Raw genomic sequence first — 19,695 nt, forward strand, 5'->3', positions numbered from 1 at the left:
ACGTCGATCAATATGCAGGGAATATTGTTAATAAAGACCAAGAGAAAGAATCCTAACTTTCTTTAATCCTTAATACTACACAATCGTCTGCAACATATTTATAAAACAATGTTTTATTTTTAAATATTCTTATTCTGCTTTAAATCCTTGATTTTTATCAGAAGTACTTCAAATTTTTATAGATTCGAGAACAAATCCCTGCCTATGGTTTTAATCTTATAGATATAAGATTGATTAAATTTTATATCATATGGATTTAAGAAATAACAAATCTTTTTACATATCATATATTATGTGTGCAATACATACAGAATACATTTATATCCATTATGCAACTAATAAGTATATATTATTAAGAATTAGAGATATAAGATTTAAGAAATGAAATAAATGTAATGATAATATTTATTTGATAAATGAAAATATTAATGTCTGAATTGATAGAAATATTTGACTAAAAAATAAGAATGTAAAATATTTCGCACGGGGCACAGAACCATGTAAAGTCACCCCTGAAAGTTACGTTAAGATGGCGGATTACAAGGAATAGATAACTGGCCAGTAATAATTCCGAAATAAATAACACTTTTAAGAATGCACTAATTACTGGACCATTCATATTCGCGAAAATGACATTTTTTCTACGACATTTCGTACGAATCGTCCATAGATTCGCATCATTTACAGAACTAGCGTGAAAATGTGGGTACAACAAGGGATTTGGCCGCCGTAAACACGCTTCTGATCGAGTGCTACAATTTTCCTTGATTTTGTCACGGCGGCAAGCACTCCCCTTTAGTAAATTGTAAATAATTGTAAATTAAGCACCAGGTAACGAAGCGCCAGCAGAAAAGGATGCTTTACTTGGAAGATTATGTTGAAAGTACGTAAAAACGAGGCATGCTCTGCTTACCCAGCTTCTGAAGAAAGTTACTAATCTTTCCAAATATACTCTCTCGCACAAACATCAGAAGCGTTTCTTAAAGCGAATATTTTAGTAGATATTGTATTATCACATGTAATCATTTAAATGCTGGCTTTTATTTTATTATCGAGTTAAATACCTCATTATATGAGCAATTTATTGATATACCATTCTTTGTAAGTTTAAGGTTAGTTGTATGTTTTCTAAATAGTGTATAGCTTCTCTACTCTACCTAATATATTTTGGAGTTAAACTGTAACTTGTAATATTTCCTGTGAATAGAATGCGAACATTGTAATTATTATATTAATTAGATAAATGTCATTTATTCTTAAGTAATTAATCTTTTTTATGTTGGTTTTGTTTGGTTATGTTAACCTTCTTCTTTTGCGGTTCCAGTGATCGAGCACCTACCACAAGAATTAAGAGACCGGTTCACAGAAATGAGAGAAATGGACTTAGGTGTACAGAGTATGTACACATTATTATGGACTATATTTATTATTTATGAATCATATTAATAATTGCTCAATTATTGCAGATTCAATGGATAGTTTAGAAAAAAAGGTAAAGATTTTTTTTGCAAATGCAAAAAAGATGAAACCTAGTGAAAAGGAAGCAGAATATGAAGCTATTAGAAGAGAATATTATAAAACTTTAGAGGATGCAGATGAGAAGGTGCATTTAGCTAATCAGATGTATGACTTAGTAGATAGATATTTGAGAAGATTAGACCAGGAATTGCACAAATTTAAAATGGAGCTGGAAGCAGATAATAAAGGTATCACAGAAATACTGGAGAAAAGGTCATTGGAGCTAGATCAACCACCTACGAATAGTAGTCAAAAAGAGAATCGATATAGCTTTACAACATCCAGTAGGTCACGAGACAATCATAGTCATTGTAAGTATTCCCTTGCTTCAATTAAATTTTATTCAATATGAAAAATACTTTAGACTAATAAAAATTTTTATAGCTCGAGCAGAAAAAAGGAGAGATTCAAATGCATCTTCTACATCAATAGAAAAACGCTTAGCTATAGAAAAAATTTCTCCAAGTCTTCCTGAATCGCGACCAGCTTCTGCAAATTCAGGACCAATTATCGCCGCTACTAGCGTGCCATCTACTCCTACAGCAATCGCGAATTCTGTTGGTTCTGTGAGTTATAATCTCGGTCACATAGGAGCTGGTGGAAATGCTATAGCAGCTGCAGCATCACAAGCAATTGCTGCGACGCAACAAATGCAACACGGCAGACGTACTGCCAGCTTAAAAGCTAGTTATGAAGCCATTAACACTGGAGGTGTACATGCAGCCGAATTTAGTAGAGAATTAGCTGGCGCTGCTCAGACTGCCATTGCAGCTATACAGCAAGAAACAACTAAAAAGCATAAAAAGTATGCATCTGCTAGAAGACCTCTGTACCCTTTGTGAAAATTTTCGCGTGTTTGCTTTGAATGAATATTATTACTCATTTTAGAAAAGTAACTGCTGTCCCAAGTTCGAGTGTAGTTGCTGCCTCTGTTCAGCAACCTGTATCACCTCCAGTTATAACTACAAATACACAAGTTGTAGATTCAGATAATCCAGATTGGACTTATGATCCAAATGAACCAAGATATTGTATATGTAATCAAGTATCTTATGGGGATATGGTTGCCTGTGACAATTCAGATGTAAGCTAACCTTTTTTCCTTATATATATTTCCGTATGAGTCAAGTAAGAATATTTATATTTATTAAACATTTATTTTTTCTCATTATCTTTTTATAGTGTCCTTTTGAATGGTTTCACTATCCATGTGTGGGTATCACTGCACCTCCAAAAGGAAAATGGTACTGTCCTCAATGTACATCTTCTATGAAGAGACGTGGAGGTCGGAAAAACTGATCGTACTATAACCAGTGCAAATATAATGAGAAAAAATTGATACTACCTCTTAGGCATTGTCCGTCAAGTACCAACTTAGTTAGGAAGCTATTAATTCTGATTTTATATCAATTTTTAAATATGTTTAAAGTTTAAGTCTTGATCTTATCTGGTCTTGATCTTGTCCCAGGAAACTTAAAGTTCTGTCTGTGAAGCAAAAAAAAGCAGCTTTTTTTACTGCATTTTATAGACATAACGGGAGGATCAGACGGTGCAAAAAGTGGGCCTCGAACAAATTTCGTTTTACGAGAAGATTTTTCGCATAAAAGCATTGCAAATATTTCTTAATACTTTTTGCACCATTCTATACCACGACCATATTAGATAGTTTCTATGAATTTACATTGAAAAGTAGCCTTTTCCTCTGGTAATACGTAATACGATTCATTGACTGAAACACCAGAGGCGATTTTCACTGTGAATTTTTCGAAATTTTTGTTTTTAGTTTACGCAATGTCAAACAATCTTCGTATATTTACGTCCTCGTGTTAGTTCAGACGTGTTTAGTATCTCGCTGAATTGACAACTAGGCGAGCAATAACATTTTAAGTGTTCTACGCTTTGAGAAAGAAATAAACAAGAGAGTGAGAGAGCGAGAGAGCGAAAGATAGAGAGAGAGAGAGAGAGAGAGAGAGAGAGAGAGAGAGAACCGATAACAAATTGTGAGAATACTACTTTCGAAATGTAGCAACTTGATGTATAAATAAAGCGACCGATGCAAGATTTATCTTTTGTATTACTATCATTCATAAAGATGTTTCTTTCGAGTTTCTCTCATTATTACAATTAATATTCCTCATTTAGATATGTCCCATCCTAAAATTACTCTCGTATTATGAAAATAGTTTATTGAGTCATTGGAACATTTCATTTTTAAAATAATTCAAGTATCTTATCGTTTCTGATCTGATTAAACACGAGTTAACTGCAAGGACATATTTAACTTATTGAAATATTCTATCCTTCAAAAAGGGTGTCGCTATTAAAATAACTGTAATTATCACGATTTAACGTTATAAAAAGGGAAATATGCTTGTTAGTCATATGTGATTCATAGTTGACAATTCCTTATGGCAATTTGTAGCACATTTAAAATATTGTTGACATCAAAATATAAAAAGAAGGAAACTGAGGCAAAAAAACAGTATAATTATGATGTGACTCATGACATTACTACCGGGCACCGGGAACCCGTAATTATTGACCTTCTTTATTTCAGAGCATGTCTAACCTTGCTTTTCGTTCCACTTCGAACATTTTACTACGTATAAAAATTGAATAACATTACAACATCTGTGTCATACATAAATGAAGACATAATCATGATCGGAAGTAATTTACGCCAAATTATTTAGCAATTTACGCGCAAAGGACTCCACTATCTGTGAAAGGTCGCACATTATTTTCGTTCCGAAAGAATGTACGAGTTAATATGCTTCTGCAAAATGCGTTGCAAGGTATCCTGGTTGTATATAAATCAACGGAGGCTCGCGAGTTTGAAATCTTGTTCTTTTTCAACTCTGCGCGCTCTTGTAAAGTACAGGAAATTATTTTGCAACATTCAATTATGTCTTATATACTATTTGCAGTTTTCTTCGTTACGGGCATTCTAAGGGACTGTGCTCTGGCACAGGATACGATTACTTTTGGCAGTAATGCAGTTGTGTCATCAAGTATGAGTATAAGAAGAATTTTAAACAAACTTGAGGAATTTAAATCTTTTTTGGCCCTTCTCGCTTTCAGAAAAATACTTCAGTTTTTGAAGACTGGAAATTTCTTTGAAATCTAATTCCGATTGCATTATTATTCCGTAAAACTTTTCTAAATAAAGGATGGTGTATTAACTATATTTTCAAACATAAAATATTTGCTAAAAATAAGATGTATTCTATTTCTATCGATAAAATATTACCGAAACATGATTTTGGTCGCTTTTGAATTTATTTTTGAATGTGAATTTTAAAATTTCTAGAGAAATTATATTTTACTGTAGAAAAAATGTATTTAAGTTAAATATTCGGTTATAAGTTATTAAATTTTATATTTAAGCTTACAGTGACACAGGTTATTCGTGCTGTGTTCCAAAGGACAACTGCCCATATTCCAATACGGGAATCGATATTCGAATTGTTAATGGAGTATGTATGAGTAATGTATTTAATAGTTTAATGATTAGAGATGTCATTTTCTCAAAAAATACATCGTCTTAATTTTAATTTTTAGAATTCGAATTGTCCCGCTGGCCAAGTGTGTTGTTGCTCGCCTTCTTCGGGAAACTTGGTCGACTCTAGTTGCGGTGTCAGAAAAATTCCAGTGTCTGCACATCCTCAAGGTCAAGCCAGTTACGGAGCATATCCCTGGCAAGCTGCACTTTTAACGACTAACGACGTTTATGTTGGTTCGGGTGTACTTATTACTCCAAACCATGTGTTAACTGTCGCCCACAAAGTAGCATCTTACACGTAATTTATACTTTATTTTAATTCCAAAAAATATTGGTATTTTTATTCCCTTTTGTGTCTTTTATATATTATTTTTCAATAAAAGAAATTTAATATTTCAAATAAAAATAAATATACTTTTCTATAGAAATGGTGGACTTAAAGTGAGACTAGGAGAATGGGATGAACAGTCCACCAGTGAGACTTATCCATATCAAGAATATTCAATTAAACAAATATCTATACACTCTCAATTCAATTCTGCTAATCTTCAAAATGATGTAGCAGTAATAACTTTAAATAGTACTGTTCCAATTTCAAGCAGTCCTAATATAAACACTGCATGTCTTCCTACAGGAATACCTGCAGCTTCTACAAGGTATGCAGAAAATCTATATTTAATATTGAGTTTTATTTAATCATAATAACTTTATATGCTCCATATTTTTCTTTAAGATGTTGGGTGTCAGGCTGGGGGAAGGATGCATTTGGTACAAATGGCAAATATCAAAGTATAACAAAAGAAGTAGATGTACCAATTGTTGATCAATCAATCTGTGAAAATGCTTTAAGGCAAACTAGGCTTGGACGTTCCTTTATGTTGAATAAAAATAGTTTCATATGTGCAGGGGGAGAACAAGGAAAAGATGCATGCACAGTAAGTTATTAACGTGTTAAGATCAGATTTTAGTAACAAATATTAAATAATATTATTGATATCATTTAGCTCATGTTTTTAACAAGTATTTAATTTGTTAATTCCCTTGGAAGTACTTATTTTGATTAAAATTCTTCTAGGGTGATGGTGGTTCACCATTAGTATGTCAATTTGGTAACAACCAATGGCAAGTTGTTGGAATAGTTGCATGGGGTATTGGTTGTGCAACTAGTAATATTCCTGGTGTATATGTCAATGTGTATAATTATATTCCATGGATTACACAACAAATAACTCAGAGCAAATGATTATACAAAATATAATAAATGTCTTACAAATTGACAACCGTTTTTTGTAAAATATGTTTTTTTGTAAATTATTTATATTACAATTGTATTCTCATATTTTTCTATGATATTTGTATAACTTTTACAAATTTTTGTTTTTTCTAATAATACTTCATAATGTAGTTGCATAAATTTATTCATTTAAATATATTTGTATATGAATTACTAAATATATTACTGCGCAGAAAATATATGCAATATTATCGTATATTTTCCCTGAAATAATTGACGAAGTACATATTTAACACTTTAAATTTTACATGTAAGATAAACTTAATGCACGTTTTATAAATAAAGCAATTTTGTATTTTGAAAACATAATTATTTTGCCGATAAGGTAATTAAAAATCGAAATGTATTTAATATGACTTAAGTGATAAGAAAACAACGTATAGATTTACATTCTAAATGAAGCTTGATTCATGAAAACTGTAAAGTGCATTTTATGTAAATACATAAATTGATGATAGGGGGCTTATCGTGTTTGACGTTTGTGAGAGGAAAAGTACTGATTGTTTACAATTTTACAAGATCTCAAAAGTTCAGAGGAATAGGTAGATGACATGGATGCCAATGCAGATGATGACGGAACACACAGCGAATTAGGTATATCTTTTTACATGGCGCACATTTAAATATATTAAATTATCCTTTAAACAATTACAGGTTATGTAGTGAGATTTCCACATATTGTTCCAAAATGCAGAGATTCTTTCTTATCAATTACTTATAAAATTATACGTCTTAAATTTTTACAATTTTACATACACGTTATTTTTCTACTTCTGATACTTTCATATCATTATACTCTCGTATTATCCTTATAAATTACCAAGTTTTTTGTATGCATACATATATGCCTTCATACATAAAGAAACACAAGAAAAGAATAAAATATTTGTATTACAGAATATCCAGAAAATAGACAAAATAATGTCGAAGAGGATTATTCAGAAGAAAATACAGATGAAACATCTATATCTACTGAAAGTACTTTTGACTTGACATTACCAGCAACACATTCTGTAAATTTTCAATATATGTTTCCAAATTTATATTAAATATTTGTTTTTAATTTTTTATGTAATTTAGACAGAAAGATATTATTTGAGTTGTGTTTGGAATGTTATAATATAAATGTATTTAATTAGTATTTAGGGCATAATTTAGAAGAACTTAGAGGGAGGACAATATTAGATGATGGACTTTACGTTAACTTGCCATTATTAGTGAAACAGTCTGTCATGTTATTTCCTGGACAAACATTACCAATGACAGTATTTGATGCACAAACCATTGATATGATAAGAACTTGCATTGAAAATGACAGGACATTAGGTGTTGTATGTTTGGGATATGATAAAATGGTACCAATAGGCACAACTGCTGAAATTTATGAATGTATGTATGATCCTGATCAAGGTTTTCGTTTGAAAGCTAAAGGCAGGCAAAGATTTAAGATTCTCAGAGTTATAATTCAGGTAAGTTTTAAAATAAATCATCATATATGTAATATAGTAATTGTCAAAGTAATAATATATGTTAATGAATTATTTATTATATATGTAAATTTCCTTTGTTCTTCTATACATTCATGACTCTTATAACAAGGGAATTTGCTTGTAAAATCAGGTATTTCTGAAAAAAAAAAAAAACGATTAATATATTTACTTCTATATATGTAGGGATATGATAAAATATCAGCCCGTGTACAAGTTTTACCAGAAATAACGCTTGGGCCACCATTCTTAGACGAACGTATAGCCTCGTTAGATCATATACGAATACATCCGAAAAATGAGGAAGATTTTAAGAAACAAGAAAAAGTAGAAAATTTAGATGCTGTAGTAACCCCTTGGCCTGCTTGGGTATACCGACAATATGATCCTTTAAGACTTTCGTTAAAAATACGACAACGTTTACAATTTATCGAAAGCAGTATGTACTAGTACTATACATGATTCTTATACAATATCCTGTAATTTTAATGTTGTTTGTACATCATTTTAACTTAAAATTATTGATTGATTACAGAAGGAAGTAGTATACCAGAAGATCCATCAGACTTATCATTCTGGGTTGCCCAAAATTTGTTACTAGATGATAATGAGCGAATCGTTTTATTAAATTACGATTGCGCAATTTCAAGGCTACAAAGAGAAATGAAATATCTAGTAGAAGTATATAAAATTAACAATTTCTATTAAATCTTTCTAAATACAATTATTTTAAATCTCTAAGATTAATAGATCATATTTTATAGGATAAAGTATTTGTTTGTTGTAATTGCGATTCTTACATTGGAAGACAATCACATATGTTTCCAATGAGTAAAGAAGGTCCACAGGGTACATATTGTAACCCTTCTGGTATTATACATGAAACTGTAACTTTATATCACGCGCAAGGCCTTGCCCTAAGTGATAATCCACCGTCAATAAATTATACATGGTTTCCAGGGTAAGAATTATTTCTTCATATATTTTATTCTATTCTTTCATACTTTACATTAAATTACTTTAGACGTGGATTTATTTCATGATAGATACGCCTGGATTGTCGCAACGTGTAGAAATTGTGGTGATCATATGGGATGGAGGTTTACAGCAGTTCAAAATAATTTAAGACCTAGGGCATTTTGGGGATTGATACGTAAAAGTTTGAAAAGTAAAGAAAAATGAGCAAATCAAAAATTCAATAAATACCTTAGACCGAAAGGTTCGTTAGTTTGGAAAACCTGGTGCAAATTCCCATAGTTTTTTAGTGTTATATGACTATGTGCAATGTTTATACTACCTTTGTGTTTAGCGTTTGTGCTATTGTGAGCTTTCACTAGCGATAATATTAATTTTTCCAGTATCAAAGAAAACTATATAACATATTGGAATAGTTATTTACCATGAATTGCCAATCAACTGATGTACAGTATAAACAAATTTTAACAACTGTGTGTACATAGAATTTAATTTCATAGCTACTTATAGCAATATATAAGCATGAGTTATGAGATTGATATAAAACTGCATTAATTTTTACATGATTGTATTTCATATTTATATTAAATTTAAAACGTAAATTAAATGGATCAATCAATATAAAAAAAAATATATATCAACTATTATTTTTGTAAGAGCAGTTTATTCTGCTTCATATGCTTTTAATCAGTGTCTGGATAACATACAATTCTCAACTTAAATTTTTTATTTAACTAGTCACTATGAAACATATACATCTATCTTCAATATCAGTATAGTAATATGATAAGAATTTGTCAACGTACCTTGCCTAATAAATTTGCAAATCGGAGGTTGCTGACATTTAATAGTAATTAGATACAAATTTTTTATGATTTTTATGTTGTCACTTAACACGATGAAGTAGCGATAAATTCATGAAAGATTGAAATAGTATTGATTTTTCTTATTGGTGTGTAATATTTACATGTTTTCCTTTTCACATTATTATTTAGGAATGCATGTATAATTGCAAAATGAGTTTAACTTTATGCCATTATTGTACTGAACTTCAATAATTATATACAAGCTATGATCAAAGATATAATACATGTTACTGGAATATGCTATTTTGTTATTTGTATATCAGAATTTAATAAATGTGAATTTAACGTGAAAAACGTTATTTACAAATTACTTGATCTTTTATTACTTAGAAAAAAATATTTTGAATGGGTTTAGACACACAAGGGAAGATGAAATTGAAGGTGAGTATATAAGAAGGCAGGAAAATTAAATGAGATATTTGAAAGGAAACAGGATATTATGAATTAAACTGCATTTTTTCATTAATATCTTGCGCATGTTGTATATTTCTCGGTTACCTTCAATTAAATTTGTTATAATTATATCTGTATCTCAATCATTCTCTTGTATATGTATCGTGTTTTCTTTAATCGTGTTGAATTAGCAGATATGTTTATTTAACAATCTGCCACAAAAATTTAGTCATTCGACGATAACACTTCGTATTATAGTACTATCATTCAGACATATTTCGTTATATGTATATCGTAGTCGTTTCGTACGTACTCGAGATTCGGATACGCTGATTCATTCATATTTATCATTTCGACAGTTGCTCGTCGTTTCCTGAATCCTATGTACGCCTGAATATTATTTAACTTTGTGACTTTAATTCCTAAACCAATTTAATCTGCATATTTTAACATGTTGTTGACTGATTAAACAAATGCGACGAAGTATCTACCATAAATTATATATTCGTCTGGCATAAACTTTGATGTACATATTTTTAAAATACATCAAAGACTTTCTTACACTTAATTTTTTTAAAGCGCCACTATCATAATTCATCTCTCGTATATTCTTCATAATCTATTTCCACGTTACATATTCGACACTATATTAATGAAACAAACATTTTTTAATCTTTTGTATTTTAAAATTAGATAGATAAGAGATTGTAGGATATTTATCAGACACATTAATGCCGATTGCAATAATATAATTGCAATATCAGTTCGATTAAAACAGAAAGATTAAAAAAATGCATATTGAATATGAATTTCAAGATGATAACCATGACTCAAGTTGCAGGAACTAGCGATTTTCAATTACGCTTTCAGATTTAAAATTATTTTCGACAAAAAAAAGAGAAAAAAACAACAATAACAATTGATTTCCTTATGAGTTTTTACATTTCAATTTTTTTATTAGCATGTATCTATCTGCGCATTTTCACAATAATAATACATATTTATAATACATATATAACAGAAATCTTTTGTCTAAGAGATAAACAGATAGATATTCTGTTAAAAAATTTGTTCTAATGTTGCCAGCATATATAAGCACTTTATAATATAAATGTAATACATCGCTATATTTTAAATAAAAGGACATGTTAAGTGTCAATTATTTTTTTTTTTTTTGCTGTAACATAATTTCGTATCTTAGATTTAAACAAAAATTATATTAATACAAAAAAAAAGTAAAGGTTTACGAATTTCCGTCGTATGAAATTTTTGTTCTTGATATATATCCTTCAGAAAAAGTTATTTACACAAAAAAGCATTTCTTATGTTCGCTTGAATATTGTTTACTTGAATCCGAGTAATATATACACAAAAATTTTAGTTTAGTATAATTATTTTAGTAAGTATCTTATTTAATGTGTTAATTATTAAATCATGATCATTGCCTTTGATACCTGTATCATCTCGATCTAGATAAACTTAATCATAGTAAAACTGCCAGACTTGTAAATAGTTCGAATTTACTATAGGTTAAATATGAGAATATTATCGAGAACGTATATAGGAGTATATTCGTCGCATATATTCGGAAGTGTTCATTAAATTATATTCCAATATCTTTCAATACTTGTTTTTAGCTGTGAATACTCATTTAATGAGAATAAAGTATCGGAATAAAATTAATTCAAAGATATAGATACGGGTCAGGAAAACGTACGTAACAGACTGTCGGGTTTTTGTATCATTGCTAATATCTTGTCCCACATGGATGTTTTATTACGTCACTTGTACACTTCGTGTATGCATAATTATTTATAGGTCTGTAATATAGATATTTAATGTGTTTTATTATTGTATTTAATAAAAGCAGAAATTGAAATATCACGGGGAGAGACTTACTTTCAATTTCTGATCCTGTTGAGATAAGTTTAGTGTGCGGCTGTGCAGTTGTGCTTGGTTGTTGATTACTTAGTTGTCCCGTAGTCACTGGTGCAGCAAAACCTGGAGGTGGTTGCATTGCCCAATGTTGAGTTGGTGCATTCTGTTGTTCCTTATGAACAAAATTTATTATAAAGATTTACTATGCAATATGTACTTTTAAATTTGTTTTAAATTTCTGAAAATATAAAATATAATAATGAAAATGAAATATCATAACAGTGTTTAATACCTGTTGCGCATTATGTGATACAGTGTGTGTAGGATGAACATGTGGAAATTGCCATGTACTAGTAGTTTGGAATGGAAGAGGCCTAGAAGAACTAACAATAGCTGGATCAATCGAAGTCCAGTCTGCAATAGGTCCAAAATTGTTCCATCCACCTTTTTGATGTAATGCTTGATGATGAAATTGTTGTTGCTGTTGTTGATTATTAATATCACACCAATCTTTAAGCGTATACACTGCATCTCCAGCACATTTACTAATACCTGTTTTACACGTTAATTAAATTTTAGATATTAGTCATAAAAATAATATAAAATGTTCAAGTAATAGTGACTATTATTACAATGTACCTTGTGAATTCAGAAGAGGGTTTCCATTTGGAAGATAGGTATTTTGTTGTGGTGGTTGTGCTCCTGTAAACAGCACACTAGACGAATGACTCATGTATAATATTATATAGATTTTTGCAAAGTCACAAGAATTCACTTTTATACTTGGATAACACTATTGCTCGCCACAAATACATATTTACTGACACTATCTTGCTATTTCCGATTTATATAAGCAAACAAAGAATACACTTTTACTTTCTAAAGTTACAAAACGTTTGTTGTTATTGTGTATATTTTTCTCAGATGAACAACGTAAACATAATATACGTTTACAATTATCACAGATTATTGACGAAATTACAAAAATACTAACCCGAAAGAGCATTGTTCGTGGGAGCCGGTCGCGGTATACCAAGACCAAAAGAATTCATGTGATTTGGTGTAGAACCAGGGAAACCTGGTGGTGGAAGGCGGCTACGTTGTCCCAAACTAGCAGCAGCCACAGTACTCTGAGCAGGGCTTTGGGTACCACTTTGTAACAAATTTTGTGGAAGACGAGATAGCAAGGAATGCGACTGTTGAATAACTTGTAGATTCTGCAGATGTTGGGCCTGCTGTTGCAAATGTGCTATATGGGCGACCTAAATAATAGCCATATACAATATCATGATATGAAAACAAAAATAATCATGAAATTATTATTGTTTGTTTTCAAGAATTACTATTAATAAATTACTAAATTTCATACAGTTACCAAGGAAGATATAGAAATTACCTGTGGAAAATGTTGTTGACCAAGATTTGCAATATTTTGTTGATGTTGTACCCTATTTTGCTCTTCTCGTTCTCTTTGTTGTTGTTGCTGTTGTTGTTGCTGCTGAAACCTTTGTTGTTGAATTTGCATTTCATTTTCCATAAGTTCAGCCAAAGCTTTCTGTGTTTCATGGAAAGGATCAAAACCCAGATCATCATCAGGCTTTATATCTGAACCAGATTCTTTATGGTTCCTAACTTCTTCCATAGTAGCATGACCATTTTGTTTTATATATTCACAGTTTTCTTGATTTTGTTGTGCCTTAAGAAATTATAGTTATTCTTCTTATTATCTATATTTAGTAGTATAGAGGCAATTTAAATAATATTTATATTTGATTAATTATTTTATAAACTGCTTACCTGCAGAGCAAGCCTTTGTTGCAATGAGTTTTGTTGAAAATCTGCCATGAATTTAGATGCAGGAGAATTAACAAGTAAGCTGGATGTAAAAGTACCAGAAGGTTCTGATAGAGTAGTATACTGTAGATTAGCGTAAACTTCTTCATCTACAAAACCTTCAGAATTGAAATTCACTCCTGGTGAACTAGAAGGACTGGACTTTTGTACAACATGATTTGTTTGTGAAGTTTCAGGTTGAAAACCAAAAGCTGCTTGCCAATCTTCACTGGATTGAACAATTGGCAAAGAATCAGGAATAGAAGCTAAACCTGTGGTTGTCCAATTCAGGGTTGGATTTGCTGTATATCCAAAAAAAATAATTATAACATTTTTTATATTTGATTTTATATAAACTATAGAAGAATATAAAAGGAAAACAGACAAATATAAAAACTTAATCAGTTTTTATAATAACTCGAATTCATTACTACAAGTAATTATAAATCCACAAATCAATTTGTGGAAACCACAGCACTAAACAAAGATTATGTGTACATGCCTGTCAAAGAAGTAGGTGGCACTGAGGTGGTGGTAGAGATTTTCTGGAAAGTATTTGAATTGAAGAAACTATTATTGTCCGTCTGAAAGATCGATCGATGATTGAATTGTATTTGAGACCCATTATGTAGTCCTGGTGGTGGCTGTTGATTGGCACCTTGTGATGAATTTGTGCTAGCTGGAGAGGAACCTAAAGATGATATGCACAAATTTTTACACTACAATCTCTATGCAATCAAATCATTTTGGTAGTGTAAAATGCCAGAATAAACAGCTTCCAATACCATTCCTCTCTGCCACCATTAATGAATCTCAAAAATGTAAAAATATGTGTCCAGAAAATTATATTTAAATATAAAGTGAGAAATTACAAAAAAAAAGAGGGAAAGAAGCCAATTCTATACATACATAAGATATATTATGTAGACATTCATTGCATATAGAAACAAAAACAATAAACAATTTTCCAGACACTTTCATATATATGTTTGCCCAAATGATGCAACTTACAAGAAGGATAAAGTCAAGTGTGTACAAAAACACAAAAAACAGTTACTATTTTTTTTCAAAGAATTCTCTTTATTTTGGCATATATCTATAACTATTTAAAATTTATTCTACAGTTATGAGACAGCCATAAGATGTGCATGTCATTAATATACTATACATTGCTCAAAAGTTATTGTTTTATGTTTAAAGTACAACATACAGTGTTATAAGAGATAGGCACACATTTAGAATGATTTGTCATTTATTACAAATACTTTGCATGACATATTTTAATTTTAAATGATTTAGATATTGTAACTCCTATCTATAGCCTCTCACAGACTCTTCATAAATCGAAAGAATAAACTTTCTCCTACTTCTTTTCTTGCAAATATATATTCATAAAACTTATTAAATTACAGAAATATTAACAAAAAACAAATATATAAAAAAATTAATACAGTTTAATGTAACAAAGAAAGAATATTTTTTCAATAAACATTGTTTAAAATTATCATAAAACAAATAAGTTTAAATTTTATCCTATAACTTTTTGAACCTAAAAAATAAAAGATTTTCAAACATAATTCTATAAATATTCTATAAACGTCATTTTAAACTCTAATATACATTTTTAGTAATAGTAGTTATAATAGACATTTTGATCATTCTGTTTCTCTTATTCACATATTATTTAACGAATGTTATATATTGAATTTAGTCGTTTTCTACATTTATTTTAGAAGCAAGAAATCAATACATATAGAAATGATCACGAATATAAGGAACTCACCCAAAATAGCAGCACCACTGTTCTCCTCACTTGATTCTGTTAAATGTTCCACTTGATGATTCACATTCGGATCTTCCGTACTCGAAATTGTACTAGCCGGTGTACTACCTTCACGTTGTTGATCTGTTTCACTATCCGAATGCCGACGTTCTCCGTTCTGCATTATTCCATTTACTTTAAGTTCTTGAGATTGTTGCTGCTGCTGTTGTTGTTGCTGTTGATGCTGAACTAATTTAGATCCTTTATTACTTTGTTGTTGTGATTGTTGTTGAGGTGGTGGCTGCTGCGGTTGTGATTGTTGTTCCGATTTACACTTACTACCCAATTTCTGTAGTACATCACTATTCGATTCGGAGGAAAAATTTCTAATATCCTTTTGTCCATTAATTTGTGATTGCACATTATTTTGTGTACCAATAGAGCTAGATTCTGATCGGGAAGTTGTCCGTGTACTATGTTTTTCTTTGTTTTGACAATTTTTATGTTTATTCCGTGCTGCTTGAGCTTTACTTTCACTATTACTTTTTCCTCTCCGTATATTCATATTTTCACCTTTATTATTATTGTTCTGTTGTGTTGAACTACCAGAGGATACATGACTCTGCTGGTTTGTTGTACTACTTCCGTTTGTCATGTTGTTTTGCTGCGATGTTGTTTGTGATGGCGGTGATAATTCTTTACAATTTGTTTGTGAACCTGTAGATATAAGATTAGAATAATTAATAAACTACGTATGATTATATTGTTTTTAAATATAATTATCTTTGTGAAAGGAAAACCCACTATTTGTCTGTCCAGTTTGTAACGATGGCCAAGCTTCTTTGGCTTGAGAATTTGAAGTTCCATTCTCTCTAACAATACTGCCTGTCACTGATGGTGATGGTGTCGGTTTCCTTGCATAAAAATGTTATTATTTGAGTTATGCTGTCTTCTCTTTCAATTATAATTCAGTAATTTCAAATGTAAAATAAATTACCGTTGTGCAGATGCATGTGACGCATGTGACGCATGTAATGATTGCACAAGTTTACGCTCATATTCTTGATGTTTGCCCTGATGCATCTCTTCTTTTGTAAATGATGCCTCCTGGTCCCCAAGATCATGTAAATACATACAATCTGGTTTCGGACAAGGCTGATTACGCATAAAATGTGAACAATACTTTGTTGTTCCTAGCGACGTTTTAATTGTCCGTCCATCCATAACAACGTTATTCACAGCCTCTATAGCACGTAGTGCATCTTCTTGACGCTAATAATAAAGAAATTTAAAAAGATATATATATATATAACTCCTAAAAGTAGTAAAATAATATAGCTTCTAATGTAAAAGTATGCAGAACTTACCTGGTAAGTAACGTAAGCTGAAGCACTAGGACCTTGAGACCCTGCATAGGAAGTGCTTTGATTTATTACTACCTTGTGAATTTTGCCAAATTTTCCAAAATATTCATGCCGCTTTAATATCTGAAAATTAATTATTACAAAAATACTAAATGTCAACAATAATATTTTATTTAAATTATTAGTGACCTTACTTACATCAGCATCCGCAAGTCTCAATGGTAATCCTACTACAAATACTAGATTTTTTTGTACTACTCTCACATTTGCTAGATGTTTACGGTTTTCTGTAACCCTTTGCTTACGTTGCTGATCTTTTAATCTCTTTTCTGCTTTTAATCTAACAAGGAAAATGAATATAATAAATATCAATGATTCATATAAACACAATAGATGTCATAAAATGGCTGTTACATACCTTGCAATTTCTTCCATACTGAGAGGTTTAAAATCGGCAGGATTTTCAGAATAGGCCTTCCGACAAGCAGGGCATAAACCATTTTCATCTGTACGAATTCTATGCCAGCAAAATCTACATATTTGATATCCACAAGTACATGGAAAGAAATTCAAATCATCCACTTCCAGTGGTTCCATACACAAAGGACATTCCACTGCATCTTCTCCACTTTGATTCAATACTGACATTTTTGTTTCTAGTTTTTATATCACACAATATAGTAAGTTACCAAGATTTTCTTTAGTTATAAATCCTGCACACAAATAAAAAGTATTTTACACAAGGTATTTAACACTCTTTCGATCATATATATAAAAAATGTGTAATTATCAATTATCAAAGTATTTTAATCATGGTAATAATATTATCAATGTAATACACATGGTAACACTGAAAATGCTTGGAATATACATTTTAATTGAAAAATAACATCATTATCAATGTAAATTTGGTACACATACGTGCAAAGTCTCCACAATGCCTTGATACTATGTAATTGACTGTACTTGCAACTTCTTATACACTAATATCCTTGCACAATCTGAAACAAATAATGGGACATTAAAACATTGTACTATAAAAATGTTATGAGTCAGACGTGTCATCGAGTATTAGCAGCCGTTTTTGTGGAATTCCACGTCAATTCGCAAGAAAATCCTTTGCAACGTACGTCGTAACGGAATTTCTTTTTCGGAAATATTTCACCGTGGAAGCGTTGAAATGAATCATATACCAGAAGGAATTAAAACAGAATATTTTCTCGCAGAAAATATAATAGAAGACGGTGACTGTTTAGCTGACAGATTTGACGAACAGTTGGAAAGGAAGGGTCCGTTTGACAGGAGCTGTCAGACGAACGTTAAACGAACAAATAACGCCTTAGATTTCAGAGAATTAGGTTAATCGCGTATGCCCTATGGTGGACGTAGAAATGACAAGTTTGTACGTGAGGTTGAGAACGACGACGAAAAACTTGCGGTAGGGCCCACCGTCTGTACTCTCCCACTCACTTTCTCTCTCTCTCTTTCTCCCTCGCTCTTACGGTGAGACACGAACTATACGAGAGGGCGACGATCGGATGAAACAGCTGTTGGTGGCGTCGAGAGAAGCGAAGAAACGTCAGAGAGCGAGTGAGAGGTACTACGCTATAGCAGGAACGTACGTGAAAATCCGTGGAAAAGTCGGCGTGGTGGGACATGACACGTAAATTCCCCGGAGATTCAAATACAACTATTCACATACGCAAGGACGATGGCTCGATGTTTCGCGTTACGATTTTGAAGGGGGGAAAAGGCGAGCGAGAGAATGAGGAATGGAAGTAACGAAAAGGAGTGGCGGAGGAAAAGAGAGGGGAGGGGAAGAGAAGAGAGAGTAGAAGGAGCAACAGAGAGAAGAGTAGAGACAAAACGAGAGAGAAAGAAACAACATACAAAAAGGAAGATAGATAGAATAACGATGCCATCATTCGTTTTGTCCCTTTTTAGCCAATGGTCGTTGTCTTGATCTTGCGCATGAAAGAAAAAGACTCTCACCGATTTCTCATATCTGTTGTACCTACTTTTTTAAAAGAAACCCGTGATCCCAGTTCAAATGCAAACAAGTAATGGCCCCAACTCAAATATTTTAGTTTATGAAAAAAAAAAAAAAACTGTAGTACAGCGCGATTAACATAGTATGACTCGCGGCGAACGTCACAAAGGATTGAATGATTTGTCGTCAGAGGGGTTGCTAAATACCCTGGACTGGTTACAGGGTATACCTGGTTCGTTTAACCTTAACTTCGTTACAATAGAGAAACTTTTCGACAGTCCTCGGTAATAGATAAACCGCGTGCCACCGTTTTCGTTGATTCTAGAGTTATGTTCACGCATTCGTCCGTCCAAATTTCTTGACTCTTGTTTACTTACGTTATAACTTTTCCACTAACAAATCTCTTTTCTGTACTGGGAAATTTTTGTACAGTCTTCTAGATCTGGTCGCATGCGCACCGCGACTGCGCAGAAGCGGACATTACATATACTGGTATTTAAAGAAAGGCGCATAGGTAAAGGATCCTGAAAGCGCATGTCAAACTAAAACTTCGATTATGTTATTATGACCGTACAAATCTTTGCTTCCCATTCTTTTTTTATTCAGTTAGATAGGTTTATTATTTACGCGTGATATAAAATGGGCACTTAACGAATGTTTTTTATAGTGTTTCAAGTTCTATTGGAAATTTTGATGCTCATAGTTTCTTCTATTTACCGCGCACTCGGAAATGATCAGTGACTGACATGACAATGACACCAACGCATGAAGACAAATGTTCCTAGTATTGGATAGAATAAGGTACATTCTCATCGAACGAATTCTATTCTTTC

At 31.5% G+C, this 19,695-nt stretch overlaps 4 protein-coding genes and 2 long non-coding RNA genes across 18 annotated transcripts; 3 read left to right on the forward strand and 3 right to left on the reverse strand.

The window, feature by feature from the left end:
* Positions 1–21: 21 nt before the first annotated feature.
* On the reverse strand, positions 22–934 carry LOC126869947 (uncharacterized). Its single transcript, XR_007691053.1, has 2 exons — positions 829–934; positions 22–87 (listed from the first exon to the last, which is right to left on the reverse strand). It is a non-coding gene; the product is annotated as an uncharacterized LOC126869947 (long non-coding RNA).
* Positions 735–3,581, forward strand: LOC126869930 (inhibitor of growth protein 3). 4 transcript variants are annotated; one of them, XM_050627140.1, is made up of 6 exons: positions 735–883; positions 1,325–1,396; positions 1,467–1,829; positions 1,903–2,323; positions 2,407–2,602; positions 2,701–3,581. In XM_050627140.1, exons 1-6 carry the CDS (start codon positions 856–858, stop codon positions 2,815–2,817), a joined length of 1,197 nt encoding a protein of 398 aa, XP_050483097.1. In that variant the 5' UTR covers positions 735–855; the 3' UTR covers positions 2,818–3,581. The 4 variants fall into 4 exon arrangements, with proteins under 4 accessions (XP_050483097.1, XP_050483099.1, XP_050483098.1 ...); XM_050627142.1 differs by lacking the exon at positions 735–883 and adding an exon at positions 955–1,101; XM_050627141.1 differs by lacking the exon at positions 735–883 and adding an exon at positions 964–1,112.
* LOC126869950 (uncharacterized) lies at positions 2,864–5,046 on the reverse strand. Its single transcript, XR_007691056.1, has 3 exons — positions 4,911–5,046; positions 4,088–4,843; positions 2,864–3,003 (listed from the first exon to the last, which is right to left on the reverse strand). It is a non-coding gene; the product is annotated as an uncharacterized LOC126869950 (long non-coding RNA).
* LOC126869931 (phenoloxidase-activating factor 2) lies at positions 4,172–6,495 on the forward strand. Of its 3 annotated transcripts, XM_050627145.1 has the most exons (7): positions 4,172–4,313; positions 4,446–4,529; positions 4,906–4,994; positions 5,080–5,318; positions 5,446–5,676; positions 5,754–5,955; positions 6,096–6,495. In XM_050627145.1, exons 1-7 carry the CDS (start codon positions 4,289–4,291, stop codon positions 6,261–6,263), a joined length of 1,038 nt encoding a protein of 345 aa, XP_050483102.1. In that variant the 5' UTR covers positions 4,172–4,288; the 3' UTR covers positions 6,264–6,495. The 3 variants fall into 3 exon arrangements, with proteins under 3 accessions (XP_050483102.1, XP_050483104.1, XP_050483101.1); XM_050627147.1 differs by lacking the exon at positions 4,446–4,529 and having other exon boundaries at positions 4,173–4,313; XM_050627144.1 differs by having other exon boundaries at positions 4,289–4,529.
* Positions 6,496–6,719: 224 nt separating this feature from the next.
* On the forward strand, positions 6,720–9,952 carry LOC126869929 (protein cereblon). The gene is made up of 7 exons (XM_050627139.1): positions 6,720–6,908; positions 7,212–7,327; positions 7,454–7,783; positions 7,988–8,240; positions 8,337–8,482; positions 8,566–8,762; positions 8,848–9,952. The coding sequence occupies exons 1-7, from the start codon at positions 6,866–6,868 to the stop codon at positions 8,981–8,983; spliced, it is 1,221 nt and encodes a 406-aa protein (XP_050483096.1). The 5' UTR covers positions 6,720–6,865; the 3' UTR covers positions 8,984–9,952.
* A 156-nt stretch (positions 9,953–10,108) lies between these two features.
* On the reverse strand, positions 10,109–19,387 carry LOC126869908 (alpha-protein kinase 1). Of its 8 annotated transcripts, none has more exons than XM_050627081.1 (16): positions 19,240–19,386; positions 17,794–17,873; positions 17,291–17,585; positions 17,071–17,212; positions 16,876–16,995; positions 16,506–16,780; positions 16,313–16,422; positions 15,530–16,225; positions 14,249–14,437; positions 13,711–14,048; positions 13,310–13,609; positions 12,992–13,175; positions 12,553–12,615; positions 12,206–12,465; positions 11,935–12,085; positions 10,109–11,855 (listed from the first exon to the last, which is right to left on the reverse strand). In XM_050627081.1, exons 3-16 carry the CDS (start codon positions 17,518–17,520, stop codon positions 11,848–11,850), a joined length of 3,066 nt encoding a protein of 1,021 aa, XP_050483038.1. In that variant the 5' UTR covers positions 17,521–17,585; positions 17,794–17,873; positions 19,240–19,386; the 3' UTR covers positions 10,109–11,847. The 8 variants fall into 8 exon arrangements, with proteins under 8 accessions (XP_050483038.1, XP_050483031.1, XP_050483032.1 ...); XM_050627074.1 differs by having other exon boundaries at positions 12,908–13,175; XM_050627075.1 differs by having other exon boundaries at positions 12,908–13,175; positions 19,092–19,324.
* Between the last annotated feature and the right edge of the window lie 308 nt (positions 19,388–19,695).

The sequence above is a fragment of the Bombus huntii genome, chromosome 10, assembly GCF_024542735.1.
Source record: "Bombus huntii isolate Logan2020A chromosome 10, iyBomHunt1.1, whole genome shotgun sequence".
Classification (NCBI taxonomy): Eukaryota; Metazoa; Arthropoda; class Insecta; order Hymenoptera; family Apidae; genus Bombus; species Bombus huntii.

Bases quoted from the DNA above. Each gene is read 5' to 3' on its own strand.
- LOC126869908 (XM_050627074.1), bottom strand. From the start codon at position 17,520: ATGTCAGTATTGAATCAAAGTGGAGAAGATGCAGTGGAATGTCCTTTG. The intron at 17,213-17,290 runs GTATGTAACAGC...TTTCCTTGTTAG, and splicing joins AGTATGGAAGAAATTGCAAG to ATTAAAAGCAGAAAAGAGAT. The intron at 13,176-13,309 runs GTAATTTCTATA...GCTATTATTTAG, and splicing joins GTCAACAACATTTTCCACAG to GTCGCCCATATAGCACATTT.
- LOC126869931 (XM_050627144.1), top strand. From the start codon at position 4,289: ATGCTTCTGCAAAATGCGTTGCAAGGTATCCTGGTTGTATATAAATCA. The intron at 4,530-4,905 runs GTATGAGTATAA...TTTATATTTAAG, and splicing joins TAATGCAGTTGTGTCATCAA to CTTACAGTGACACAGGTTAT. The intron at 5,677-5,753 runs GTATGCAGAAAA...TTTTTCTTTAAG, and splicing joins ATACCTGCAGCTTCTACAAG to ATGTTGGGTGTCAGGCTGGG.
- LOC126869930 (XM_050627140.1), top strand. From the start codon at position 856: ATGCTTTACTTGGAAGATTATGTTGAAA. The intron at 1,830-1,902 runs GTAAGTATTCCC...AAATTTTTATAG, and splicing joins ACGAGACAATCATAGTCATT to CTCGAGCAGAAAAAAGGAGA. The intron at 2,603-2,700 runs GTAAGCTAACCT...ATCTTTTTATAG, and splicing joins TTGCCTGTGACAATTCAGAT to TGTCCTTTTGAATGGTTTCA.
- LOC126869929 (XM_050627139.1), top strand. From the start codon at position 6,866: ATGGATGCCAATGCAGATGATGACGGAACACACAGCGAATTAG. The intron at 7,784-7,987 runs GTAAGTTTTAAA...CTATATATGTAG, and splicing joins TTCTCAGAGTTATAATTCAG to GGATATGATAAAATATCAGC. The intron at 8,483-8,565 runs GTATATAAAATT...CATATTTTATAG, and splicing joins AAATGAAATATCTAGTAGAA to GATAAAGTATTTGTTTGTTG.